Source organism: Chenopodium album, chromosome 24 (genome assembly GCF_948465745.1).
Source record: "Chenopodium album chromosome 24, dcCheAlbu1.1, whole genome shotgun sequence".
In the NCBI taxonomy this organism is placed as follows: domain Eukaryota; kingdom Viridiplantae; phylum Streptophyta; class Magnoliopsida; order Caryophyllales; family Amaranthaceae; genus Chenopodium; species Chenopodium album.
The window spans coordinates 13,534,200-13,561,160 of record NC_137857.1 but is presented as its reverse complement, the minus strand read 5'-3'; the positions used below and the strand labels follow the sequence as shown (position 1 = coordinate 13,561,160).

The 26,961-nt window shown below is 32.6% G+C and overlaps 1 protein-coding gene across 1 annotated transcript; it reads right to left on the bottom strand.

Moving 5' to 3' along the window:
• Positions 1–16,485: 16,485 nt before the first annotated feature.
• On the bottom strand, positions 16,486–24,156 carry LOC145610201 (vacuolar cation/proton exchanger 3-like). The gene is made up of 12 exons (XM_081665483.1): positions 23,833–24,156; positions 22,251–22,517; positions 21,779–21,846; positions 21,658–21,686; positions 20,979–21,175; positions 20,661–20,873; positions 20,164–20,298; positions 18,815–18,931; positions 18,677–18,730; positions 17,872–17,988; positions 17,437–17,530; positions 16,486–16,899 (listed from the first exon to the last, which is right to left on the bottom strand). The coding sequence occupies exons 2-12, from the start codon at positions 22,515–22,517 to the stop codon at positions 16,889–16,891; spliced, it is 1,302 nt and encodes a 433-aa protein (XP_081521609.1). The 5' UTR covers positions 23,833–24,156; the 3' UTR covers positions 16,486–16,888.
• Positions 24,157–26,961: the final 2,805 nt, after the last annotated feature.

Below are 26,961 nucleotides of genomic sequence, written 5' to 3'. Positions count from 1 at the left end.
AGCAAACTTTTCCTTGTTTTCGTACCCAAGTTTAGGGGACGAAACTTCTTTTAAGGGGGGGTAGACTGTAATACCCCGTATTTTTAATGTATTTTATAAATTACTTATTTATTTATTTATTTATTTATAAAATATATTTTGGGTCAAACTATTTTAATTATTGGATTATTAATAAAGCAAGTATTTATATTTAGGCCAATAAGTATTTAATCAAAATGTAGCCCATCCTCATTATAAACCCAACCATCCTATTTTTATATTTGGGCCAACTCTTTTATCATCTAAGTTTATTATTTTTATGAAGCCCAAACCTACACTATTTACCCTACACTATATATATCTACTAGATCCCCAAAATTTCCCACACAAAAAGGTCAGTTTTATTTTCTTCCCTTTTTCTCTCCTCTTTTCATTCTAGCTATTTTGATGATTTTATTTATGGGTTTTGGTTTTAATTATTCAAAGTATGTTTGATTAGTATCATAATTATGTTTTGATGATTAAAGATTGTAAATTTTAAATAATAAAGTGTTTTATTTTCAGATTTCATAAAATTATAAGTTAGGGTTTTAAAATTATTAAAGACTGGATTTTTAGGGTTTTTATGAACAATTGATTCAGGGCTTTTATAGTAATGATATTTTGGAAATTTTGGTGATTATAACTACTAATTAGTTTAACTTAATTCCATATTATTTTGAACACATAAATTCGTGTTTTAATTTATAGATTTTCGTTCGTTAATATTAATCCCGTTTTAATCCCGATCAGGTTCTAAACTCATCCGATTTTGACAAAAAAGTAGTGTTTTCCATGTGGAAACAACGTTTTAATAAAGACTCACTACTCTTGGTAGTGAACACCACCCTCTCGTGGCCAAATTCAGCCTCTAAGTATGATTTTCGGGCAGTTTTTGATTTTTAACGAAGTTTTTTTTAATTTTTATCCTTGAGTTTAAAGGGTAAGAGATAATTTAAGTATGAAAATATATTTTGATGAAGTTTTAAAGGGGTTTTTGATTAGTTTAAAATGCTGGAATTTTATTTAAAGTAGTATAATTGTTATTTTAATAAAAGGGTGTGATAACCTATTAAAAAGGAGTTTAATTAGGGGTTTTTAAATAATTTTCAGATTATTCCAAATAGTTTAAAGTGAGTTTAAGTTGCTGGAAATTGTGTATACAAGAGTAATTAATTTAGTATTATTGTCCCTTATTGTAGGAGACTTGATTCGGGAATTGTTGTAGTATTTTCGACCACTTTATGGGCTTAATTGAGGTACGTTCGCGTACTTAGCATATTTGATGATGTAGAATCATGCTATGTTTGGTTTCAATCAAATACAAGTAGTATCATGCTAAGGTTCATGTATAGAATTGTGAATTATTGGTGTTGGTGATTGAATTGTGAAGCATGAATTTATTTGTGATGATCTATGGATTGAAAATTATATTTTGGCATGATTATATGGACTACATATTTATTTATGGCATGATAGAGAGCATGTTCAATCAAACTAATTGTTTAATTATGTTTGGATTATTGAAAAGGAATTTTATTATGGTTCATATAATTTTTATTGATGCTTTAAGCATGAGGAAGGAGCTATATAAGTGTCTATGTACACAAGGAATAAATTGTATGTTGGTGCCTTTGTGCACTTAAGGTGTTTTTAACACCGAGGGATAGGATTGTTGGCGCTTTATGCGTTTACGGTGTCTATGACACTGAGGTAGAATTAAAAAGGGTTCAACATTAAATATTATGTGGTCACTAAATATTCAAGAATTAAATTGGTATGTTTGAATGGTTGAATTATCATTGTTAATTGATTTATTATGCTTTGAGAGTCATCATCAAGTCCAATAACATGTAAATAACGTAAAGTGAAAGAGATTACGCACCAAAACTCTTGGAACGTATATACCTTGAGTATGAACATATGGGGGGAGTTATGTGACTTTATATTTGATCATAACTTCTAATGGAGTACAGGACGCTGTACATTCCTTTTATTATTATTATTATTATTATTATTATTATTATTATTATTATTATTATTATTATTATTATTATTATTATTATTATTATTATTATTATTATTATTATTATTATTATTATTATTATTATTATTATTATTATTATGCGCTGGAATTCCGCCACCAATGGATGTGGCATAGGTGCTGGCACGGTTAGCTCCCGTATCAGTGGTCCTCAATTCATTGAGGAAGGTTTGGTTAAGTTAGAAACCCGTTCGATGCGTAATCAATGCTAAATAAATTATTTAGTGTCCAGTTAAAGAGTCTTGTTGTTTGTTGTGTGTGCTTGTAAACAGGTGCAATGAGGTAAGTATGTGTGATGCTAGGAGTTGCATGTTAGTGTGTTTAAATACGCTTATGTACTCAGCTTTGCTGATTGTGTGTGTTGTTTGTGTCTGGCTATGTCTTTATCTTGGCCCTACGATGATCCATTTTAATGGAGAGTAGTGGGGGCAAGTGGAGATAATCTTTTCAGGTGTTGAAACATATTCATGACGGGGCATGAGTGAAGAGCGAATCATGCTAGTTTCTATTAGTTAAGATGTGGTTTATTGCATTCAAATATTATATTATATTATGTTATGCTTATGAGACTAACGCAAAGGTTTTTCGTAATTTAATCGGTTTTGATAAGGGCCTTCAATGGTTCCAAGTTGTAAGTTGATTTTATTTGACTTCGTTTGACTTTGGTTTTAACTTTATTTTTGTTTGGTTGACTTTTAAGTTGACTGATTTTGAATGGTTTTAATTTAAATCTTTCGCTGTGTGTCTTTGATAATTGCCTTAGCCGTTTTCACGGTGGCGGTAATGTCTTAGATATTCCTAAATTGTATTTTTAAAAGAGTAAAGTGTGTATTTAAAGGAAAGGAATTTCTAGGGTGTTACAAAGTGGTATCAGAGCCAGGTTGAGATTTTTACTACCACTAAAGGTAAAAACGTATTTTAAAGTGTTTTATTTTAAAACTTGGCCAAGTGCTTATTTAATAAAGTAGTTTTAAAAGCGAGTGATTTTACTTTATTTTGATTATAAGAGGACCAAAATATCTATTTATTTTTTTTATGAGGTCCAAAATTTTTATTTTGGACATCCAAAATTTTTATGGTGTGTCCGAATTTTTTTTTTGTGATGGCCGAATATTTTGGCCCTTTTTCGAAACTTATTTTCAAATTTTATTTTAAAAAGAGGAGTCAAAAATATTTTTAGTTTGTTCATTTTGCAGGGAAGCAAGGATTGAGGTAAGAAATATGTGTTAAAAGCTTTTATTAGCATGTTGGTGAGTTTGGGTAGGAGAAGAAAGGGCATATAGGCTAGAATTTAATTTCTTCCCTATGTGCATATTTTTATATGAGGTGTTCAAGCATGTTGTATGACTGAATGTTTATTGATGAAAGCATGCAATATGTGAGATATTATATGTGAGCTATCAAGATTGTTTGATTGAACACCGAACTTAATTTTCTACAAGAACTGTATTATATTGTTATGGGAAGGGTTTTCTTTTGATGGTCAAACCCGTTTTCTTGTAGGATCCCTAAACCCATACCTTGTGAGTTATCATGATGAGAATTTCGAGGAATGTTAAGGATTTTGAGAGTTCAATTGCTTATTTTAGGATTGTTTGCTTCAATTTCCTTATTAAAGAGGTATTTTGGAAGATAACTTGGGATACACATCATCACATAGGTGTGAGTATTGTGTTTTGGGATAGCATGTTGTTAAGATACCTTGTCTAGTTATTAGAATGAGTTTTTGAGTTTTGTGAATTTGTGTATTAAGACACAAAGGTATGAGAATTAAGAAATTAATACCATTGATTAAAAGAGCTTGTAATTGGGAGAAATTGTGATTCTATACCCATTTGAGGAATATGTTTTGTCTTTGAACACGAGGTTGAGTATGAATCAAAATTGAACAAGAGCCCAAGGAAGGTGAGCAAAAGAATTGATTAGAGATGAGTGAGGATGGAAGTTATTATATGAGCTGAGGGATACTCAATCCGAAGCAATTGGAGTTTGATATTATAAGCTTAGTGACTTATCATTTCTCATGATTAAAGTTATTTAGTTTGGGATGGAGAATTGAATATATATATATATATATATATATATATTAATATATGATGGGAGTATTGAGAAATCATGATTTTGTTGGAATATTGAGGACTTTTGTTTTGTCGAACCTAGAGAATATTGACACATATCATCTAAAAGTTATGAGTATTTACTTATTAACCTTGGGATATGAAGATAATTATCTTACATTAAGGAGTCATAGCAAAGCTATCATTTTGGAAAAAGTTCTTAAACTTATTCACCTACTCTTTTAGAGTTGTTCAACGACCTTATGATTTCTATTGTTTTCCAAGAGCTACTAATTTCTTTCTCTCCTTTTTGGGTAGCAGTCATGGGGATATTTATATTTTTGATTGCTTGTTTAATTATATGAACTATGGTTGTTTATCAATCATAATTTTATGCATTTGAATTATTGGAAATGAGGACAAACATATGTTACCTCAAACCTTAATTCGAATTAAATAATAATTGTCCCTTGATTGAGTTTATTGGTTGATGTTTTGATTAGAACAAGAGAAAGCTAGGTATTTCAACTCAACCTATATAGCATCCGGTTTTATCATCAGAAAGTATGGTGACAAGAAACAATTCCAGTAATGGAAATGATTTGAACAAGGTAGTAAGGCAAACTTGAAAGATTGCCAAGGATGATATAACCACCAATAATCCTGTAGTGGATGAAGGTGTAACTAAATAGTGTTAAAGAGTGAAAACCATCTAAACACCAAAGGGAGATCAATTCCCAAAGTTTTGAGAGTTAAGTTAAAGAGCTATGCAAGCTGTTAAAGGCAAAATGTGTCTTGAGAATCTAAGAGGGAATGAAAGTTTGTATGATAAGTACTGGAAAGAGTTGATTTTACCATGTCAACGGGAACGAGCAAGTTCTGAATACACCCAATCTTATCTGAGGGACATTTGAGTTAGCAAACTCAAAATAAATTCTACCAAGCTTTCATGCGGATGGAAGGAACATGTAGTGAAGTTTGGGTGGAAATGAAAAGATTGTTTGCTTTGGAGTAGCACTCCAAGTTGTGATGATCTCAAAGTTTTCAAGTGAGTAATATTGCTTAGAAGCCCAAGGAATAAGTTAAAGGATGATGATCTTTATATGAGTTCCAATGATTATTGTCAACATATAATGTTTTTAGGAGTTGACTGAATTTTATAAAAAGGGGTGAGACTAAGGATGAGGATAAGGGATCAAAACCATAAAGAAGGTGGGTGAAAGATCAACAAGATGGCTAAAGGAGTTTTAAAAAGATATTTTAGGAATAAGAAGAAGCAGAAAGGAGGCTTAAGAAATTCTTGGAGGTTAAAATTTAAAACCATGAAGAATTAATATACTTAAAGGTATTGAAATTATTGAACTATGGATATGAAAATGCCATAAAGGAGAAGAATTTATGACAAGATTCATGAATTTGATTGGAATGTGTTGATATGATTTAAGTAAGGATTGGTTATAAAGTATTTGAAGTTGAGATTATTTATGAGTCATGAGATTTATTCAAGGGATGCTAAAAGAAATATTACGGGTTGATTGGATGAAATTTATAAGCAAGAGTAATGTAAGCAAAGAAATATAAGGGTTGAGGGAACTTTGGAAATAATATAAGGACGTCTTTTATGTGAAGAAAGGATTATTGTTGCATTATTTAAAGGAGTTAAAGAATATTGTGGTAAATCATTGAAAAAAAGTTACATTGCCTTGGGAAGCACATGAATTTGTTAAGTGAAGGGATGAAAATTTGTATTTGTAAAGTGGCTTAGGAAGATTGATCTAGGTGACAATGAATAATACTTATCTTTTAATTAAAAGAGACGATACGTTTGATCAAATGAAAGGAGCAAATATGATTTTAAAGGATAGATTTGAGGATATGAACTAATATTAAGTAAGAATATTCGAAAGAGGACATTTCGAAATTGGCATTTGACCTTGTGATAAAGTATAGAGGAAATTGTTGGTGTAACAGGGATAGAGGCGGTGAATTATGGACAATAAATTAGTTGTAATATAAGGTCTTTAAGTTGGATAATAGGGGTGAAAAAGGTCTATGATGGATTTTCAAGGATAATAAACAAGTGAATGTATTAATGGAGAGTAAAAGAAAGTTTATGGGGAATGTAAACGTGAAATAAATTTTATATGGAAACATGATTATTTGAATGAAGTTTAAAGTTTGAAATAGACTCTCACACACAAGGATTTAATTATGTAGCAAAGGAATAATTGGAGTTGATAAAGGAATATGGGTGAGATATTCAATGTTATGAAAGGGAAGGTAATGTGGTGGATTGATACAAAATAGGAAAGTAAAGAAAATGTTGGGATAACTAGAGCTTGAGATTAACGATATTCGAGGATATGCTGGAAAATCAAGAAGAGAATGTGAATTTGGGACGAATTCGTAGGAGGATGTGCTATTTTATTGGTCATGGAAATAAGCTTAAATATACATTTAAGAGTAAGAAGTTGAAGTGAAATATAATGGAAGGAAGGTGAAATACACCCAGGAAAGGACAAGTTGTAAAAAGGATTCGATAAAGGTGTATTAATGATTAAGAGTGATTGTTTCATTTGAAGTGTGGTGAATAGATTGTCTAAGTCCACAATGTGTAAAACTGATGAAGGAGACTTGGAAAAAGGAGCAACTTGCAAAGGCTTACATCAAATTTTTTGTGAGATTACATGGAGTTCCTAAGGATATCATTTTAGTTTGAGATTCCTAGTTTCTTTCAAGATCCTAGGAGGTATATAGGAGAACTGCGGTGATACACTGAGGATGATTGCTACAACCATCAAATAATAATGGACAAACAAAAGGAATATTTGACGTTGGAAGTCATTAGAGAGCATGAAGCATTGGAGGGAAAACAAATGAAAGATAACTATGCAAGCCCGCATTAGCATGGCAACATTTCGAGATTGGTATAGAAAGACCCATGAAAGTTTACTATGTCGGGGAACATTAGTGAGCAGATCGTCTTAGGACTTCAAACGAGTAAAGTTATGGAGAAGCAAGAAAAGTATCTATGAACGGATTTAAGTAATGCAAGTTTAACATGGAACAAAAGACAAGTGTTATTGAAAGTGTAACCCATGAAACAAAGTTAAAATGTGCAATTTTACTTTGAGCCTCACTAGACAAGTGTTATTGAATAAAGAGCATGAGAATATGGAAAGAATAAAGAAAATGAGCCAAGGAAGATAGAAATATATGAATTTGCATAAAATTGGTAAAGTGGCGAATAACTTGGCATATTATTGGACCTTGGTAAGGTGTAAGACATTTTTCATGAGTCATTGTGAAACAACATTGACTAAAGGTATGAATTACAAAGGAAACTATTGAGGGTAACTAATTTAATCAAGAGAAAGCTTGACAAAATCAAGGTTTTAAATAGCAAAGTGCTTCATACTTTTACTAGAGGATTGGTAAAAGATGGAATAGATGGTATTGATTATGTTTGGTATAACGAGTACGGAATCGATGAGACTTTTGGTACTTGCAACAAGGAATGAATATATGTATATAGAGAAGCATTATGATTTTACCAAGGATAGAAGAAGAAAGAGAACAACATAACTCTAAAGTTGAATTAAGTGGAGTTACGGGGGCGTAACTCGTTTTCTTTAAGGGGGGTAGAGTGCGATAGAATTGCACACTTTTCCCTTAATTTTGGCATTTTAAGTGCTTTTTCGGTCAGTTTTACACTGATTTTTTTATTTAGTTTGTTTGTCTTACACACATGGATGTGTAAGTTTATTACCAAAGTTGAATCTTACACTAATAGTAGTGTGAGTTTGTTAGATAGTCTAATAGTTTACACGTTATTTTGTGTAAGTTTGTTAGTAAAGTTGTTATCTTATACACTAGTTTGTGTAAGTTGGTTAGTAAGTTGGTTGCTTTACACACTAGTTTGTGTGTGATTGAATAGATGAGGTAGAAAGTAAGTGTCACAAAAGTACAGCAACTAAAAAATATTAAGGAAATTTTCAGAATTTACAAGCAATTACCCGTTTTCAAGCAAACTTTTCCTTGTTTTCGTACCCAAGTTTAGGGGACGAAACTTCTTTTAAGGGGGGGTAGACTGTAATACCCCGTATTTTTAATGTATTTTATAAATTACTTATTTATTTATTTATTTATTTATAAAATATATTTTGGGTCAAACTATTTTAATTATTGGATTATTAATAAAGCAAGTATTTATATTTAGGCCAATAAGTATTTAATCAAAATGTAGCCCATCCTCATTATAAACCCAACCATCCTATTTTTATATTTGGGCCAACTCTTTTATCATCTAAGTTTATTATTTTTATGAAGCCCAAACCTACACTATTTACCCTACACTATATATATCTACTAGATCCCCAAAATTTCCCACACAAAAAGGTCAGTTTTATTTTCTTCCCTTTTTCTCTCCTCTTTTCATTCTAGCTATTTTGATGATTTTATTTATGGGTTTTGGTTTTAATTATTCAAAGTATGTTTGATTAGTATCATAATTATGTTTTGATGATTAAAGATTGTAAATTTTAAATAATAAAGTGTTTTATTTTCAGATTTCATAAAATTATAAGTTAGGGTTTTAAAATTATTAAAGACTGGATTTTTAGGGTTTTTATGAACAATTGATTCAGGGCTTTTATAGTAATGATATTTTGGAAATTTTGGTGATTATAACTACTAATTAGTTTAACTTAATTCCATATTATTTTGAACACATAAATTCGTGTTTTAATTTATAGATTTTCGTTCGTTAATATTAATCCCGTTTTAATCCCGATCAGGTTCTAAACTCATCCGATTTTGACAAAAAAGTAGTGTTTTCCATGTGGAAACAACGTTTTAATAAAGACTCACTACTCTTGGTAGTGAACACCACCCTCTCGTGGCCAAATTCAGCCTCTAAGTATGATTTTCGGGCAGTTTTTGATTTTTAACGAAGTTTTTTTTAATTTTTATCCTTGAGTTTAAAGGGTAAGAGATAATTTAATTTTTCTATGGATAATTTAAGTATGAAAATATATTTTGATGAAGTTTTAAAGGGGTTTTTGATTAGTTTAAAATGCTGGAATTTTATTTAAAGTAGTATAATTGTTATTTTAATAAAAGGGTGTTATAACCTATTAAAAAGGAGTTTAATTAGGGGTTTTTAAATAATTTTCAGATTATTCCAAATAGTTTAAAGTGAGTTTAAGTTGCTGGAAATTGTGTATACAAGAGTAATTAATTTAGTATTATTGTCCCTTATTGTAGGAGACTTGATTCGGGAATTGTTGTAGTATTTTCGACCACTTTATGGGCTTAATTGAGGTACGTTCGCGTACTTAGCATATTTGATGATGTAGAATCATGCTATGTTTGGTTTCAATCAAATACAAGTAGTATCATGCTAAGGTTCATGTATAGAATTGTGAATTATTGGTGTTGGTGATTGAATTGTGAAGCATGAATTTATTTGTGATGATCTATGGATTGAAAATTATATTTTGGCATGATTATATGGACTACATATTTATTTATGGCATGATAGAGAGCATGTTCAATCAAACTAATTGTTTAATTATGTTTGGATTATTGAAAAGGAATTTTATTATGGTTCATATAATTTTTATTGATGCTTTAAGCATGAGGAAGGAGCTATATAAGTGTCTATGTACACAAGGAATAAATTGTATGTTGGTGCCTTTGTGCACTTAAGGTGTTTTTAACACCGAGGGATAGGGTTGTTGGCGCTTTATGCGTTTACGGTGTCTATGACACTGAGGTAGAATTAAAAAGGGTTTAACATTAAATATTATGTGGTCACTAAATATTCAAGAATTAAATTGGTATGTTTGAATGGTTGAATTATCATTGTTAATTGATTTATTATGCTTTGAGAGTCATCATCAAGTCCAATAACATGTAAATAACGTAAAGTGAAAGAGATTACGCACCAAAACTCTTGGAACGTATATACCTTGAGTATGAACATATGGGGGGAGTTATGTGACTTTATATTTGATCATAACTTCTAATGGAGTACAGGACGCTGTACATTCCTTTTATTATTATTATTATTATTATTATTATTATTATTATTATTATTATTATTATTATTATTATTATTATTATTATTATTATTATTATTATTATTATTATTATTATTATTATTATTATTATTATTATTATTATTATTATTATTATGCGCTGGAATTCGCCACCAATGGATGTGGCATAGGTGATGCTGGCACGGTTAGCTCCCGTATCAGTGGTTCTCAATTCATTGAGGAAGGTTTGGTTAAGTTAGAAACCTGTTCGATGCGTAATCAACGCTAAATAAATTATTTAGTGTCCAGTTAAAGAGTCTTGTTGTTTGTTGTGTGTGCTTGTAAACAGGTGCAATGAGGTAAGTATGTGTGATGCTAGGAGTTGCATGTTAGTGTGTTTAAATACGCTTATGTACTCAGCTTTGCTGATTGTGTGTGTTGTTTGTGTCTGGCTATGTCTTTATCTTGGCCCTACGATGATCCATTTTAATGGAGAGTAGTGGGGGCAAGTGGAGATAATCTTTTCAGGTGTTGAAACATATTCATGACGGGGCATGAGTGAAGAGCGAATCATGCTAGTTTCTATTAGTTGAGATGTGGTTTATTGCATTCAAATATTATATTATATTATGTTATGCTTATGAGACTAACGCAAAGGTTTTTCGTAATTTAATCGGTTTTGATAAGGGCCTTCAATGGTTCCAAGTTGTAAGTTGATTTTATTTGACTTCGTTTGACTTTGGTTTTAACTTTATTTTTGTTTGGTTTACTTTTAAGTTGACTCATTTTGAATGGTTTTAATTTAAATTTTCCGCTGTCTGTCTTTGATAATTGCCTTAGCCGTTTTCACGGTGGCGGTAATGTCTTAGATATTCCTAAATCGTATTTTTAAAAGAGTAAAGTGTGTATTTAAAGGAAAGGAATTTCTAGGGTGTTACAGTGTAGTTTTAGGTTTTTCTTTATTTTTTTAATTTTTTTTCTTTTTTTGGCCAATAATAACACGACACATTGCTTTATGGGCCCACTTAACGGATTCCTAAACGGAATCAGTTAAGTGGTGGTAATACCAAAATTTTGGAAATTTATCTGGTGGTAAAGTAAAACTTTTTTTTTGGGAGGTGGTAAAAGAGATTTTCGTGTTTTTGTGAGGTGGTAAAAAACAAAATTTACTACAATTAATTAAGGGTAAATAAACAGTTTTAGGGGCATAATCGTCTCAACACTATTCATATGAGTTAGGCCCTGTTTAGTATTCACTTCACCTTAAAAAAAATAATATTCAGTATAAATAATTTCAGTTCAGTAAAAATCAGTAACTTTAAATCAGTTAAATAATTTCAGTTTAGTATAATTAATTTCAGTTCAGTAAAAATAATTTAAGTTCAACAAAAATAATTTTAGTTTAGTAAAAATAATTTCAGTTGAGCAAAAATAAGGTGAAATGAACGACGCCTAAGTCATATACGTTTAAAAAGGTAGGGATTAAAGCAAAAAATTACATCCATACACATTATCCAATTCTACTTTTTGTATTTCTAATCATTATTAATTCTAGAAACATCCATTTCATTAATTCCGTGAAATTTAAAAAACGATCACATCAATAAGGGATGGAAAGAGTATTTTTTTTAATGTATATTGTTTTGCTCCATGAAACGACCTTCAAATTCTAAACTTTTGAAAACCTAATTGGTTTATTTCAGGTTTGTTTTGGTATAGTTGTAGAATTCTGTTTTTTGTTTTTCAAAATAATATGATATATTATATAATGAATTAAAAATTAGTCAAACTTATTAAAGTCACGATAATTTTAAAAACTGACAACAAAAAACTAGAAACACATTTTTCTTGTTTCTTGTTTTTGGTTATTTGTTTTTACAAAAAAAGGAAACTAAAAGAAAAAACGAAGTCAAAAAACCTCTTTATTTATTTATTTTTCAATTGTAATGTGTACTAAATCATTCAATGAAATTGCCTTACACATGAATCACACAAAAGGTAGATTTGCAGTTGAGGTAGACCTGACAATCCTAACTCGACCCGACCTGTAACCCGAAATTGACCTGAAAACGTAAACCCAAAATTGACCTAAACACAAAGCTGACCCAACCCGACCCATATCCGAACCGAAGTGAAGTTGACCCGATACCCGAATTGACCCGACGCGAAATTGACCCTATACCCGAAGTGAACCAACCTGAGTGACCCGAAATCTGAAGTGACCTGCCCGATTTCAACCCGAATTGATTGACTCAAACGAACCTGAAACCCGAAGCGACCTAAACTATACTCGAAATGACCCGACCCAAAATTAACAAATACTCAAAATGAACTAACGGATAGGGCTTTATTACTTTACCCGAATAAACGCTTATCGAAACTAACCTAAATAAAACATGCATTATAGTATTGTTTGTATAGTATTTTTGACATGTGTGTGTAATTAAGCACTCGTAATTCATTAAGTGTTCCATTTGATTAGGAACACTTGTTATTGTTATTATTACTATTACTCCTAGCTTCTTCTTTCAAGTGTTACATTTAATTTTTTTTTCCACTATTCACTTTATCTAATTTACATTTTTATCCAATTAATTAATCAATGATCGTGATCATACATATGAAACAATACAGTCTTGTATATATAGTACTACTAGATGAAGCCCGTTTGTATTTTTTTCAAATAAAATATTTTACTAAATATATTTAAATTTTGTGATATTCACTTGCTTACTACTTAAATTTTTTTACTATAAAATGAAATATTAATTTTGTTTCGCATATTTTGATAAAATTCGTAATATAAAAAGATGATATTTTATTTCACAAAGTTTCATATATGGCTGGTCACATTCTGTGGTCGAGATTACTTGGTCAGGAATTACTTAGTTGGTCAAGGTTTACTCAATTGATCAGTGGTTACCCGGTCAATGTTTGGGTGTGTCATCCGGCCACGATATGGACAGTCACACAAAAAACGCACCGATTTTATATTTATATAATCTATAATTTTTTATCTAAAATAAATTGCAATTTTTTTTTCATCGACTAAAATATAACATTTTCCTACGCGACGCTCTAAAATTAATCTTATGTGGCATAATCCTATTGTAGCGTTTTAAAATTATTAATCCTACGTGAGAGTGATGAATAGCTCAAGTGGTTAGAGCTCCCCTCCCGGTTTCAGGAGATCCTAGGATCGATTATCACCCCAGCCTTTTTGGCTCTCTAAACACCAATAAAAATTATTAATCCTGCGTTGCACTTTAAAAAACCTAATTTTACGGGGCATAATCCAATTGTAGCGTTTTAAAAATATTAATCCTAAGTGGCGCTCTAATAATTTTTAAAAAATTAAAATCTTACATGACACTCTAAAGCCTGAAGAAAAAACTTCCCTTTATATATATACATACATATACATACTAGATGAAGCCCGTGCGATGCACGGTCGATCTATTTTTTTAAAAAAATATTTTACATTTGTTACATACTAGATGATTACATTTGTTATTTTTATTAGTTGTACGTAATGTATCATTTTCTCCGTATTTGTTTTAAAATATTAGATAAAATTCATAATCTCAAAAGATAATATCCTATTGTAGCGTTTTAAAAATATTAATCCTATGTGGCGCTCTAATAATTTTTTAAAAATAAAAATCCTACGTGGCGCTCTAAAATCTCAGGAAAAAACTCCCCTATATATGTATATATATATATGTTAGATTAGTTGTACGTAATATATCATTTTCTCCATATTGGTTTTAAAATATTAGATATAATTCCTAATCTCAAAAGATAAATTTCGTATTTAATTAATGTAACCATTAAAATCGAGTAAAGCACACATATAGTCCCTGAACTTACGTATTTGTGTCGTTTTAGTCCCTCATTAACTTATTGAGCTCTTTTAATCCCTCAACCACCCACTTTAGTGTTTGTCAACCAAAACTTTAGGGACTTTGCTGACTCAGCAATACTTTAGGGACCTTAACTCATCAAAAAAACTTTAGGGATGTTGAGTCATCAATAGTTTAGGGACTTGATGTCAGATTTTTGTCACTAGGCTTCATTCCACTACATATACTACCATCAACCTTGTTCCCTACATGAAGCCTAGTGAAACTGATTCTGCAATACATACATTGTCATAGCAGTGACATACCCAAAAAAAAAACATAATGAATGTCACATTCAACCAACCTACATACATTTCAAGCTATGACAATGGCAAAAACCTCCCTTTACCTTAAAACTAAAAACTCATAAAAAAAAGCTTAACCTAGCAGCTCCTAAAACCAAAAACCAACTAGCTGCACATAGCCCCCCAACCCCACAACAACAGCCTACTCCTCCTCCCTGAAGAGGAGTGGAAAGCCGTCGAAGTTGACGGTCATATCCTTGTGGATCCATGCATGGAAGTCCCTCCCATCATTATAGATGAGATCATTAAGAATCCACTCATTGACAAACGCCCTGGGTCCGTAAAAGGGTTCGAGTCGGGCAAGGTGGCGTGTCATCCACCAAAGACGCCACTTCCTGCAAACCTTCTTGACAGTGTCCCGACTCTCCCACTCAAGCTTCGGGAAGACATGGAGGACGTGCAAGTCGGGGTTGCTGAAAATTGGGTGCGCATCGGAAAGTGCGTCCATACCTAAGCAAATTAAGGGAGTTAGACAAGGTTTTTTACAGGTTGAAAACCTACTCTGTTTCACAAACACCAAAACCCTAAGTATCGACAACAATTTCTACCCACAAAAACCCCAATTATGATAATCAACCACAATCAGCCACAAACACATGCAAAGACAAGATGATGACAACAAAAAACAACATAAAAAAACTAAACACAAAATTCACCCAAAAAAAACAAAACCCACAATCATCTCTGAAAAACACACCATTACAAACAAATTTAAGACGAAAGAGACAAAAACAAGGAATATACCTGCTAGTGATGCAAGCTGGTCCAATTTCGCTTTCTTCACTGCGGATTCGCAAGCACACTTCCACATTAATGGCGTTGAGGAAGGACGAATTTTGTGTTTATCTGAGAGGGAAATGTGAGCTCTGGTTTTTAGGTGAAAAAGGAAATGATGATGTAAGGGAAGCTACTGAGAGGTGGAGTGTATAAAAAGGAAAAACCCTTTACAATTCTCGCGCCAATTGAGAGTAATGATGATTTGCGTTTCCCAAAGTACAGCTGAACAATTTTTTAATTTTTTTTGGGTTCAATTGGGACAGAAATGCAGAACACGGCGTTTTAATAATAAGCTCATCCATTAGGCCACGTCTCCTAAAAACATCCCTAAATTTTTTATGCGCATCTCAGTAAAAAAAAATAAAGCTTCCATAAGAAGATTCATGAAATAAAATTAAAAATACAAAAATCTGACATTAAGTCCCTAAACTATTGAGACTTAACATCCCTAAAGTTTTTTTGATGAGTCAAGGTCCCTAAAGTATTGCTAAGTCAGCAAAGTCCCTAAAGTTTTGGCTGACAAACACTAAATTGGGTGGTTGAGGGACTAAAAAAACTCAAAAGGTTAATGAGAGACTAAAACGGCACAAATACGTAAGTTCAGGGATTTTATGTGTGCTTTACTCCATTAAAATCTCATTAGTCAATTATGCTTATGTGGCACTTGAATTATTTATTGGATAAACTATAATTTATAATCCTATGTGGCACGTAAACTAATCTTATATTAGGTGTCATAATCCTATTGTAGCGTATTAAAAATATTAATCATATGTTGCGCTCTAATAATTTTTTAAAAATAAAAATCCTACGTGGCGCTCTAAAATCTTGGGAAAAAACTCCCCTTTATATATATATATATATATATATATATATATATATATATATATATATATATATATATATATATATATATATATATATATAAGATTGCAATTGTCTAATGAATATATTCTTGATATTCAATTGTTATAATTTATACTTATTGATAATTACAATATATTATTGGTCAAATTTCTACATCGACATAGACAAAGATTGACCCGATAATTGGGACCAAAAGACTGACCCGACCCAAACTCAACCTGACCCGAAGTGTTGACCCAATACCCGACCCGACCCGAATTACCATTGACCCGAGATCCAAATTGGCCCAACCCAAACCTAGTCTGTATATTGATTGACCCGAAAATGACTCGGCCCGAACCGAACGACCCGTTTGCCAGGTCTAAGTTGAGGTATATATTCACGCTCCTGTAGTCCTGTTTTTGAGACTATTTCAAAAGCAGTATACACCAATTGCCTTATATGGCCCTCTATAACCAACAAATGAATTAGAAATGAAAAAAATGTTACCCTGTATTACTACCATTAATTTTTTTTTTGGTGATTGATTCACCCCAGAAAAATACACTTGCGTTTGGTCAGTTTGGGTTCAAGCAACGCCATAACTAGACAGTGTACACCGTGTTAATTAACGAAAAGCTAGTTGACCGTATAAGATCAGTTTATAGACATTCCTGGACGCGCAAAGAGAATGACATCTTACAACAAAAATTGGCATTTTGCACCAGAAAGCAGCAATAGAACCTTTTTCCTTCCTCTAGGTGACTTTGAACACCCGAACTGTTTGCATCCAGGAGACAATGCCAGTATAAAGGACAAAATTTCACAAGTTTGGACGTAATGAGGCATTTTTTCCTGAGATATGCAAGTTCTTCGTCGCTGATTAGTGGTTAGCAGTTCAGTTTTCATCTGCAACATGTATCAGGGAGTTATTATCAAAGTTTCAAAGGCCAAACATAGGATTCCTATCATAATAGAAAAGTTCCCAAACAATTGAAAGATCTCTAGTTAACCAGCAATACATACAGGAGAAAAAGAAGCATACGCCAGTGTTCTTTTGACTACTGCCAATTGTTACAGGCTCAATTTACAAAATATTAGACTATTCAATAAATCAAAGTTTAGCCACATTCAGAAATCGTTTTTTAAATTTCCATGTGAATAGTTTAGCTCTTTTACTTTAAACTTTACAAATCTCAAGAAGCTTTATATCACAAGGATGGAGACTGTTAAAACTCTTCCTTTAGCTGCGCATCAGCCAATGGACCTTTATTAAAACACTTTCTTCTCCCTTACATATCAATATATAATTATATATTTTGACAGGAAACATCATCCAGGTAAATGTTCAATACTAAGGCATAAATTATAAGCAATAAACCCTGTATTATCATAAATGGCATTTGACGATAACAAATATATATAGTGCAATTATTAGGCCCGTACCTTCCTTAACATCATTATGTACAAAAAAGCTGGCCGCAACAATAAGATAGCACAGCACAAGCATCAAGCCTTTAAAATAATTTGAAGTTCCTTCCTGAAACAGTTGACAAAATAGATCAGTATCAATCATCCAGCATTAGATTATGTGCTCCTTGTTATTGTACTTCAAATTATTTTCTACTGATACATCCGCAGCTAGTTAATAGGCCGATTAGTAGAATAACAATCAGGGCCATTTTGGTAGATGTTTTTTTCTGGCACAAGCTTTGAGTTTTAACTACGACGACAGTTACTGTGGAATGGTATGAAAAATTAACTTTTTACATTTACATACTACCACAAAGTTCTTATTGTTATTGAAGCTTTTCATCCAAATTTAGAGGTGATAAAACTTGATTAGGAGAATAAATAAATAGATTAAAGCAGATGGCAAACCTGAAGCATAAAAGCAACCACTAGAACTGTCACAAAAAGAGTAGCAGTCTCGAAAAGTTGAAAGTTCAGATCCATGGGCTGGCCCATCATCCAACCAACTATCACACAAAAGGGAATCTGCAAAATCAAGGGTACCATCATCATAAGTAATCCTCCCCAGAGGTCTGTAGTTGAGTACTGATACTTTCTCACTTTATGAGTCAGTTCTCCAGAGACACAAGCTTTTCCAAAAAAGACCAAATAAAACAAACACATAGCTGTCCATTGATGCAGAAACAGATATGCAACTACTGAAAAACATCAAAATGAAGCCACAAAATCACTGAGTCTTAGACAATCCGAGTAGAGGCTATAACAGGAGAGCCTTTGAGGTAGATTATCAATGCTTTTAAGCTTTTATATGGAGCATCATTCGACTAGGTTGAGCAATATCTATGAAATGCTTACTAATGTCCAACAGAGAAGTATAAATGAAATCTCCTCATAGTATAAGAGATAAAATCACTCTATATATGGCATGTGCACACTGTCACAAAGTACACTGGAACCTTCAAACCCAATTTTATTTTACAAGCAAAGAAAAACAACTCTCCAAGTTAACATATATAATGACTTCTATCAATAAACACAAAATTATCTTTTCAAGATTAAAAGATCATTAAAAACACAAGAAAATGATGTCATAAGAATTTTAACAAGATTAAAGATACTCACATGTTTGCTAGACTGAAGTGACACGTATACCATAAAACATATAAAATGGTCTGTAACAAACTAATCATATCCAATTAGTATGTCAACTTACCACAAACATTGATATTTGTGTAGAAGAGCCAATTGCTACTCCAAGACTGATGTCCTACATAATCCATGGAGTATCATCGTGAGTTATCAAAGTCAGTAGACGCACAAGATGGAGCATAAAGTGAGATTCAGAACTTACAAGCTTATCCTTTACAGCAAACATGATTGCACTAGCATGCTCAGCAGCATTCCCCACAATTGGAAGTAGAATCACACTAATGAAAGCAACGGGCATATTCCATGAGTCAGATGCACCCTGAAAAAGGTTCAAGTAAATTAAAAATGTTGTCTGACTGCATCATGATCCATCAGTTCAACAATTAAACATTAAACACCAAAGATCACAAATGAATCTCTTAGAAGGACTGTTCTTTATGGCAGAGCTCATACGAATAGAATCAAATCTTCCTACAAGATTATTCAAAACATGAAGACAATTTACAGACTGACGAGACTCACATGTTTTGGGCATGATAATAATGAAACCATCACATTCAAATACACAGGCTAATTACAAAGAACTGCAGCAAGACCAAGAAGAGCTTGATGGAGGATTGTCAAACATAGCTTGGTTCAATTATTTTAAAACTCCACTCCCTATATGAAATTTTGCAGAGCTCAAGGATTTCCAAGCAGGGTTTTTCTTGGAGAGTCTATTCCCAAACAGTTGCTTTTCTAGTCAACAAAGCTCTTTTGTGTTGCTTTTTTTTTTTTTTTTTTTTTTTCCTTATGATTTCATCTTCTCATGCCTTCCCTTAAAGGCCTTAATCTACAACTTTTCACAACTTATTTAAATTGTTTTCTCTTATAAAGACTGTAACAGTGTCATCTCAGCAGTAAGGTATTTCATTGCACAATGAGGTCAATGTTGGCCTGGGTGGATGTTATCAGAGTGATGCAAAGACCTATCATCGCTCTTTTTAAATTTTTCAACGATAGAAATCCAAAATTGAGTGGCTGCATTAATTTCCCCAGACTGCACTGTCTGCAACCTGGTTTTACACGAAGAATCTTTTATTTTATAAATTCCACCACAATGAGGGGCATGCCTCACGAAGGCACTATGTTCCTAGGTTCTACACTTCAGTGTGCCTTGAGCATTCTCAAGCACTGATTATGGCCTCCTCAACCAAGCCTTCAGCACACCTTTGCTGGTGTGCAATTGTAGAATGTGCAAAATTGGTTGGAAAAGAAATTGTGCAGTAGATAGTCCAGATGGAAAAACTACAAAAGGCAGAATTCTTTATGCTTACATACCCATTATAGATAAAAATACACATTGAATTGGTATAAGCCTACCAACTCCCCACGACCCCCCCCCCCCCCCCCCCCCGCCAACCCCTGGTTCCCTACTAATTAAAAAGGTTTTGAGCCCCACCTTCCTTCAAAATCAGCAGACCACATCCATGAAAGCCATGCACCAGTAAAAATTAAGAGCTAATATTACTTTCATGAAATATATATATATAAATAGATGTAAGGAATTACCTGTATAGCATCAACGAGATATCCAGATAATACTGACACCCATAAGGTCAAAATAGCAAGCCAGGAAATTGCTTCCCAGTAAGTTATCTCCGGAGCTTCCTCATCATCAGATTCTTCTACAGTATTAACCACTTCCTATATCATTTACAGGAGTTAGAATGTGAAAGGTATCATAATAACCTTAGTATCTTCAGTTAAGTAATAAACACCATTAAACAGAATAAGTCTTTCAGACAATCATAAATCTAAGGCTGTGCATGCCTAAGCCTTCCAACCCCACCATAGACACAGAAGCTTGATAAATATGCAATAAAAACAAATAAGAAGATAAGATAAAGAGATACTTGGCCAGCTACCCACTAGCATGTAGTACGTACACAGAATATCTCCTCAGTCCTACATCCCAATTATCGGTTTTTGGCACAGACAAGACTTATCAGATAATAAAATTTCATCATGAACTGCGAAAAAAAGGAACATAGATATTGCAAACCTACCCCATCAATTGGATCATAGAGATTGTGTTGACTTCTTAGCTGAAAGTATAGGTAACTTGCATATGCCACCAGCATGATACCACTACTAAATCTTGAAAGGGAAAGCTCTGATTTGCCACGATGCACCTCAGTATGTGTAAAATGGAGCACAGCTGGAAATGTTATACCCATCACAGCCATTAACAACAAGCCAGAGTTCATTACAGCTGCAGACTGCAGCAAAAGTTACTTTAGTAATTAATACATTATCTTGAAAGATACATCTAAGAGATAAACTAATACATCATATTTCAAGTTGATAATCCACTTATGTAGTACCTTGTCAAAACTCTGGATTTTTGGATGATGAACAACCCCACCAGTGAAAAAGGCACATCCAAGAACTAATAGCATATTCGACAAGATGGAGCCCAGTAAAGATTGTTGAACTACTCTGATCATACCAATCTTCAATGCATATATAGAAATAATCATCTCTGTAGCATTGCCAAATGTGGCATTTAACAAACCTCCCACTGCATGCCAATAACTCTAGTCAGTCCACCAAGTCTGATGCAGTATGAATATACAAGACTCATATTGCTCTCCCAACAGTATACTGAAGCCAGTATAGAAGTATGAACCAGAAATGAACAAACACCAAATGATACTGACGAATTTAATACTACTTTTATTTCTAAAGATTCTTAACACTTTACCTTTTTCATGATTGCCAATGTAAACTTTGATTATAAGATCACTAACTATTAATTTGTAAAATATACAGGGAATTGATATTCTGGGGAAACAAAAATAAAAATAAAAATAAAATAAAATAAAAGATTGAGATGAATCTATTAAGACCCCATGTGAATATTTTTTTTATTTTTTATTTTTATGTATAAATTATATACGATAATCAAGATGGAGTTTGTGAATAGTGCCAGAAATCGAAGTCTTAAAAGCTTTAGACATGGAGGAAATATCTTTGAAGGTGGAAATTGCAGTTTTTAATTACCTGTAGGGCCTGTATAAAAAGCAAGCTGCCTGCATCATAAATCAAGAAGTAGCATCCATTAATAATCAATTATTTGCAAAATTGAGGAATTAGTGAGCTCAATAAAACAGAACATGCGTACTCTGTTGCATAACCCAAACGCTCGGCCAAAGGGGTGATGCCTAACAAACTTAAAAAGAAGATCCACCCCTGAAATCCATACAAGTCCCATAAGTAATATCAGTATACATACCATCACTATAACAGAAGATATGACATGTCAAGTGACAGCAATAATGTCAATTTGGATGAACTCAGGAAAAGCAATTACATAGACAGTAACAGTGGAAGATTGTTTTTCATACAATACCTTCATCAAAAAACAATAGTAACAAGTCCTACCTTTGAATGTCCAGAAAAAGTTATCAAAAGGAAAGGAGAATGTCCTTGTTGTAAATGAATGACAAAGAGATGATGGAATTGGAAATTTCTTATAGAAAGGGATTTTGTGAAATCGCGCTAAATTTTGAATTTATAACAATGAGTCATTGGCACAATGTAACAATTTATTTTGAACAAAAACACGGACTAACATGAAGAAATGTACTGCTTACATGTTTATCAGTCAAATAGTGTAGCAATATTGCCAAAGGGCCAAACGGTAGAAGCACATTTATTTTAGCTTTTATTACAACCGTGTGTATACTTCTAAAAGGGCTGACACGCAGCTTCTTTAATAAATGTGAATTTGGAACTTCTCTTGGAATCGTAGAAGTTGTTTCAAATTCTAGAGGGTGCAATGCCTTTTTGCTGGATTTTGAAGAGCTAAGCGGAATATCCTCACCAAACTCAATGTCTAACTTGCCATCAACTGATTCCATCTGCAAAAGGCAAATTTGACTGATTTAATCCAGGTGCATGATGGGAAGAACGCAACATGTTGCGTTACAACAAAGGCAATGCGTCTGGAATCTCTTAAGACATTGATTCTTCCTAGACCTCAGCGTAATGAGATCGAATCACAGTCATTCCATAATACAAAGCCCATTTTGTATGGGATTAACTTGTACTTCTATTACATACAAACTATAATTTAAAATCAGATAGTGAGTCTGTGACCCCTGTTCTAGACTTGTTATTCTATTGTAATTTGATTTTTTACAAGAGAGTATCAATTGATGTAGTAACAAAACCAAAGTAAATAGTATAGAATGCAAATTAAGATACAAACATTGGCATTAGAACATAAGTTCACCCTTATTAAATAGGTCATGAGTGCAGTGTAAAGACTAAGGAAAAAGTATGGACAAAGGAAAGACATACATTAATCAACTAACATTGAAATTAAGGTATCAAATGCAATGAAGCCTAAAGGGCATCCTCTCACATTACAAAACTATCCTGAAATTGTACTGTCAAGCATCGTCCACTAGATATCATATTAATACCTTGGTACACAAACATGTTCCTATATAAATTGCTATCCAATAAACAATCAATAAATCAATCAAAGACTTATCCCATAAGTGGGGTCGGCTACATGAACCCAAAGTGATTAATGGATAAACATCCATTGACATTCTTATCAACCAGGCAAAAGCATAAATCTGACATACACGTACAGTTACATTCCACAGATACAAAGAATACACGAGTCAGAAACAAACTGATAAATCAAACAAGCAATCGAAACGAAAGAGAGACTATCACATTGCATACAGCCGCAAAACATTTGAGTCATGGACAAGAATTAGATCGATTGCAACATTAAAAAGCAAATATCTAGCAAAGTCCGTCCAGAAGTTCATTGTTACAGCTTCCGACATACCATTATACCATAAACTTCAATGTCATACCATTAATGTGATAGCTATAGTAAAGTTAGTTAAGAAGCCCTCAAGTTTTTATGAAGTAAAGAACTTAGCAAATGTACTACAAACTTCAGTACTAAACACTGAACCAAGAAAACCCCACAAAATGAATAAGCAAATTCAATTCTTAGTTATAAAGCTAAGTATAATAAAGTCAATGTTGATCAAATCTAGATACCCTAAATCACAAGCTAAATCAGATCAACTTGAAACACATAAATACAAAAAAACCAAAGTCAAATTTATTATTAATCTGACCAAATCGTGAACTATACTTTATAGAAATAAAAACAGAAAACAAAATTATAAGAACAACTTCTAGTACCTCTTTACCAAATAAAAACTTGGTGGGTGCTTCAAAGTTATGATTTTTGACTGGTCTTTTGTTTCTTCAGTAATCAATATTATGCAAACTTCAAAGCACTTCAAACAACAACAAAATCCTACAAAAATGTAAGAAATATAAAAAGACCCTTAATTTTTTGATGGGTATTTTCTTGTTTAATTGAATCAATGAAGTTGATAATAATAGTGAAATAAATTCTAAGATTTGAAAGAAATAGAAGTCGTTGGTAATGAAGGAAGAAGAAGATGGGTAGCTCTGTCAATGTGAAGCTTCCACGAAATAACCCCCATTGAAATTGAATTGAATTATTAATAATCAAAGTGGGTTTGAAACTAAGTACAGTTTTTAAGATTATTTTTAGTAATTAAAAATAATTTTAGGGGGATTTAATTAAGATTTTTTTTAGTTGTTTAGTCTTTTCTCGTCTAACTTTGACGGTTATTAGAGCAAACTTTAGGACCAGATTACTAGACATTTGGGAGGCAAGAGGGATCTCATGGATGAGAGAGAAACGGCTAATTTTATTTTTTATTTTTTACTGTATTTTTTTATATTTAATTTTTATTTTTAAATTAAAGGTCAATTAATGAAGTCTGAGCTACAATTAATAATGACTGTTTTTCATAATGAATTGAAATTTCGTTCTTAATAGGTAGAATATTTTTTTAATTAAAAATATGTATGATTAGATAATTTATTAATAGAGTAATGTATGGGATGTGATTATTACGGAGTTGTGTAGTACAGTAGTAGTAGAGATATTTCTTCATATAGTTAATATATGAAGCATCATGCATTAGAAATTGGCATTACATGAAGCTTCGATTTTTAGGAATAGTGTGCATGAAACATATCTTTAAAACAATAGTTTAAAGATTTTCAATATCTTCATCATTAAACAGTTTGTCCCAGATTATTCTTGAGGCTTTTTATTTCATTTCCTAAAATAAATAAACTAGAATATGTCTTCGAATATGGCCTATAAGCTTACAACAACGCTTACAAGGTTATATCAAATTATTTAAGTGTCAGGAAAAAAAACTCAATAATATCGAGGACCTTTGTTGGGGGAGGGGGGGGTTCAAAAGTAGACTGCTAAACACCACCATAAAAAATGATCACCAACGCCAACATTTGGTGTGTATTGACAACTAGCATGCTCTTACTACTTCATCACCCCTTATCCTCCCCGGCGACCTACCACCCCTTCCGACCAGCGACGACCACGACCACCATGACAGCCCACAACCTTCCCTTGCCGGCGGGAAGGTGGTGATTTTTTATTTTCGGCAATTGCAATAACACCGGTTACTAGATCCGATAATCGAATTTGGGTTACTGTGCCCGGTAACCGGGTTTAAGCTCTAATTGGTGCAGTTGCCTGAAATTTAAAAAAACTGCCACCTTCTTGTGTGCGCGAGGGAGGGTGGTGGGTCATCATTGAGGGAGATGTGGTGGGTTGCCGGCTAGAATGATGGCAATGGTCATCATCGCTGGTGTCAAGGTGTTAGTGATTAGTGACAAGACGGAAGATAACAGTGAAGTACTAAGGGCATGGTTGTCTATTTTAGTAAATGTTTGTGATTTTGATCATTTCTTATTGCGATATTTAACATCCCCCAATCAAAGTGACTTCAATTCAAGTAATTCCATCATGGATAACTGCCTAATTGGGCACGAGATTATGGCTGGAAAAAGTTGACCAAACCTGAAAACTCGACCCTAACCTTGCTCGAAATAAATGAGTTTTGATTTGTATTTACATCCTATTTAAGCAATTGGGTCAATGTGGATCCAACCTAAAACTTAATGGGCTGAGTTCGGACTAAAAAGTTCAACCCCAAAAACCCACACAACTTGTATAATTAATTGGGTCAAGTCCAGGTCGAGTCAACCTAAATTAAACCATTTAACTAGCCCAAGTTTATAGCTGATTTAGTTTTTATGCCTTTTTAACTATATGTGTAGGGTTAAGCCCGATTAATCAAACCCTTGATTTCTCATTCCATCCAGATTTATAAGGAATGTATGTTTACAACATCATGACCTTAATTGTACGAGAATACAAGACATGATTTTGTCAAATCACAAGGAAATGTGATTGATATCAACAAAGATCTCAAGAAAATTTTTAGGCAATCTCCATCATCTCAACGATATTCATCGACTTTTAATTGTATTTTCGAAAAGACCTTGCAAGACATGAAGCGTCATCACCAACTTCCCCCCATTCTATCAATGGTCTCCTCGCATGTGTTAAACATAAGTTGGTATGCCTTATTTAAACGTTCACTTGTTGTAATAACTTAAAGTAAATGTCGTTAATGGCTTTAGAAATATTGTGTTAGGTGTTCTCACAAACAATTGATACAAGCTTTGGTGTGTGAAAATAGTATTTGAGAAATGAAAAGATAAAGGAAAACTAATACGAAGTACTACGTAAGTAATACCAGTATTGTTTAGGGTAAAAATACTCTAGACGCGTGGACTAATCAAAGAGGGACACATGTCAAACCTGGACAGGTCCACATGGACCACTCACCAGCTAACACATGTCAACCTCAGATATCAGCTGGAATTACGGCCTTCAAAGCCCAATTCCCGAGAAAGCCGCAAAACGCGCGCAGCCCACCAAATCTAGGTCAAAGTGACCTAAGAGAGGGCACAATTCCCAACGACCCTATAAATAGGGAGATATCTCCCATTTTGGATGTAATTCCCCGTATTTTTAAATATTTTATAAATGAAAATTTATTTTATTTATAATATTTATTTGTTTTTTTCATAATTTAATTTCAAAAGTTTCAAATTATTAATCTGGGTCAAAAATTATTTATGTCCAATCACACAAGCCTAACCCATTTGTTTACTTAATCGACCCATTATTTTTATGAGGCCCAATCTTTCTTTTTACCCTACAATAATTCTCTCCTATAAATACCCCATGAATCTCCAAAAATTTCCCACACAAAAAGGTTAGTCTTATTTTCATCCTCCTTTGTTTCATTACTTTGCTTAATGTTAATTTAATTGTTTTGGGTTTTGATTTTAGTATAAAGATTATATTTTTAGTATCAAATTATATTTTAATGGTATAAAGATTATAAA

What these genes read in the sequence shown, in the direction of transcription:
- LOC145610201 (XM_081665483.1), bottom strand. Translation starts at nt 22,517, where the DNA reads ATGGAATCAGTTGATGGCAAGTTAGACATTGAGTTTGGTGAGGATATT. An exon ending in ACTATTTGACTGATAAACAT is followed by an intron (nt 21,847 to 22,250) that starts GTAAGCAGTACA and finishes TATGGATTTCAG; the next exon opens with GGGTGGATCTTCTTTTTAAG. An exon ending in AAATCCAGAGTTTTGACAAG is followed by an intron (nt 20,874 to 20,978) that starts GTACTACATAAG and finishes CTTTTGCTGCAG; the next exon opens with TCTGCAGCTGTAATGAACTC.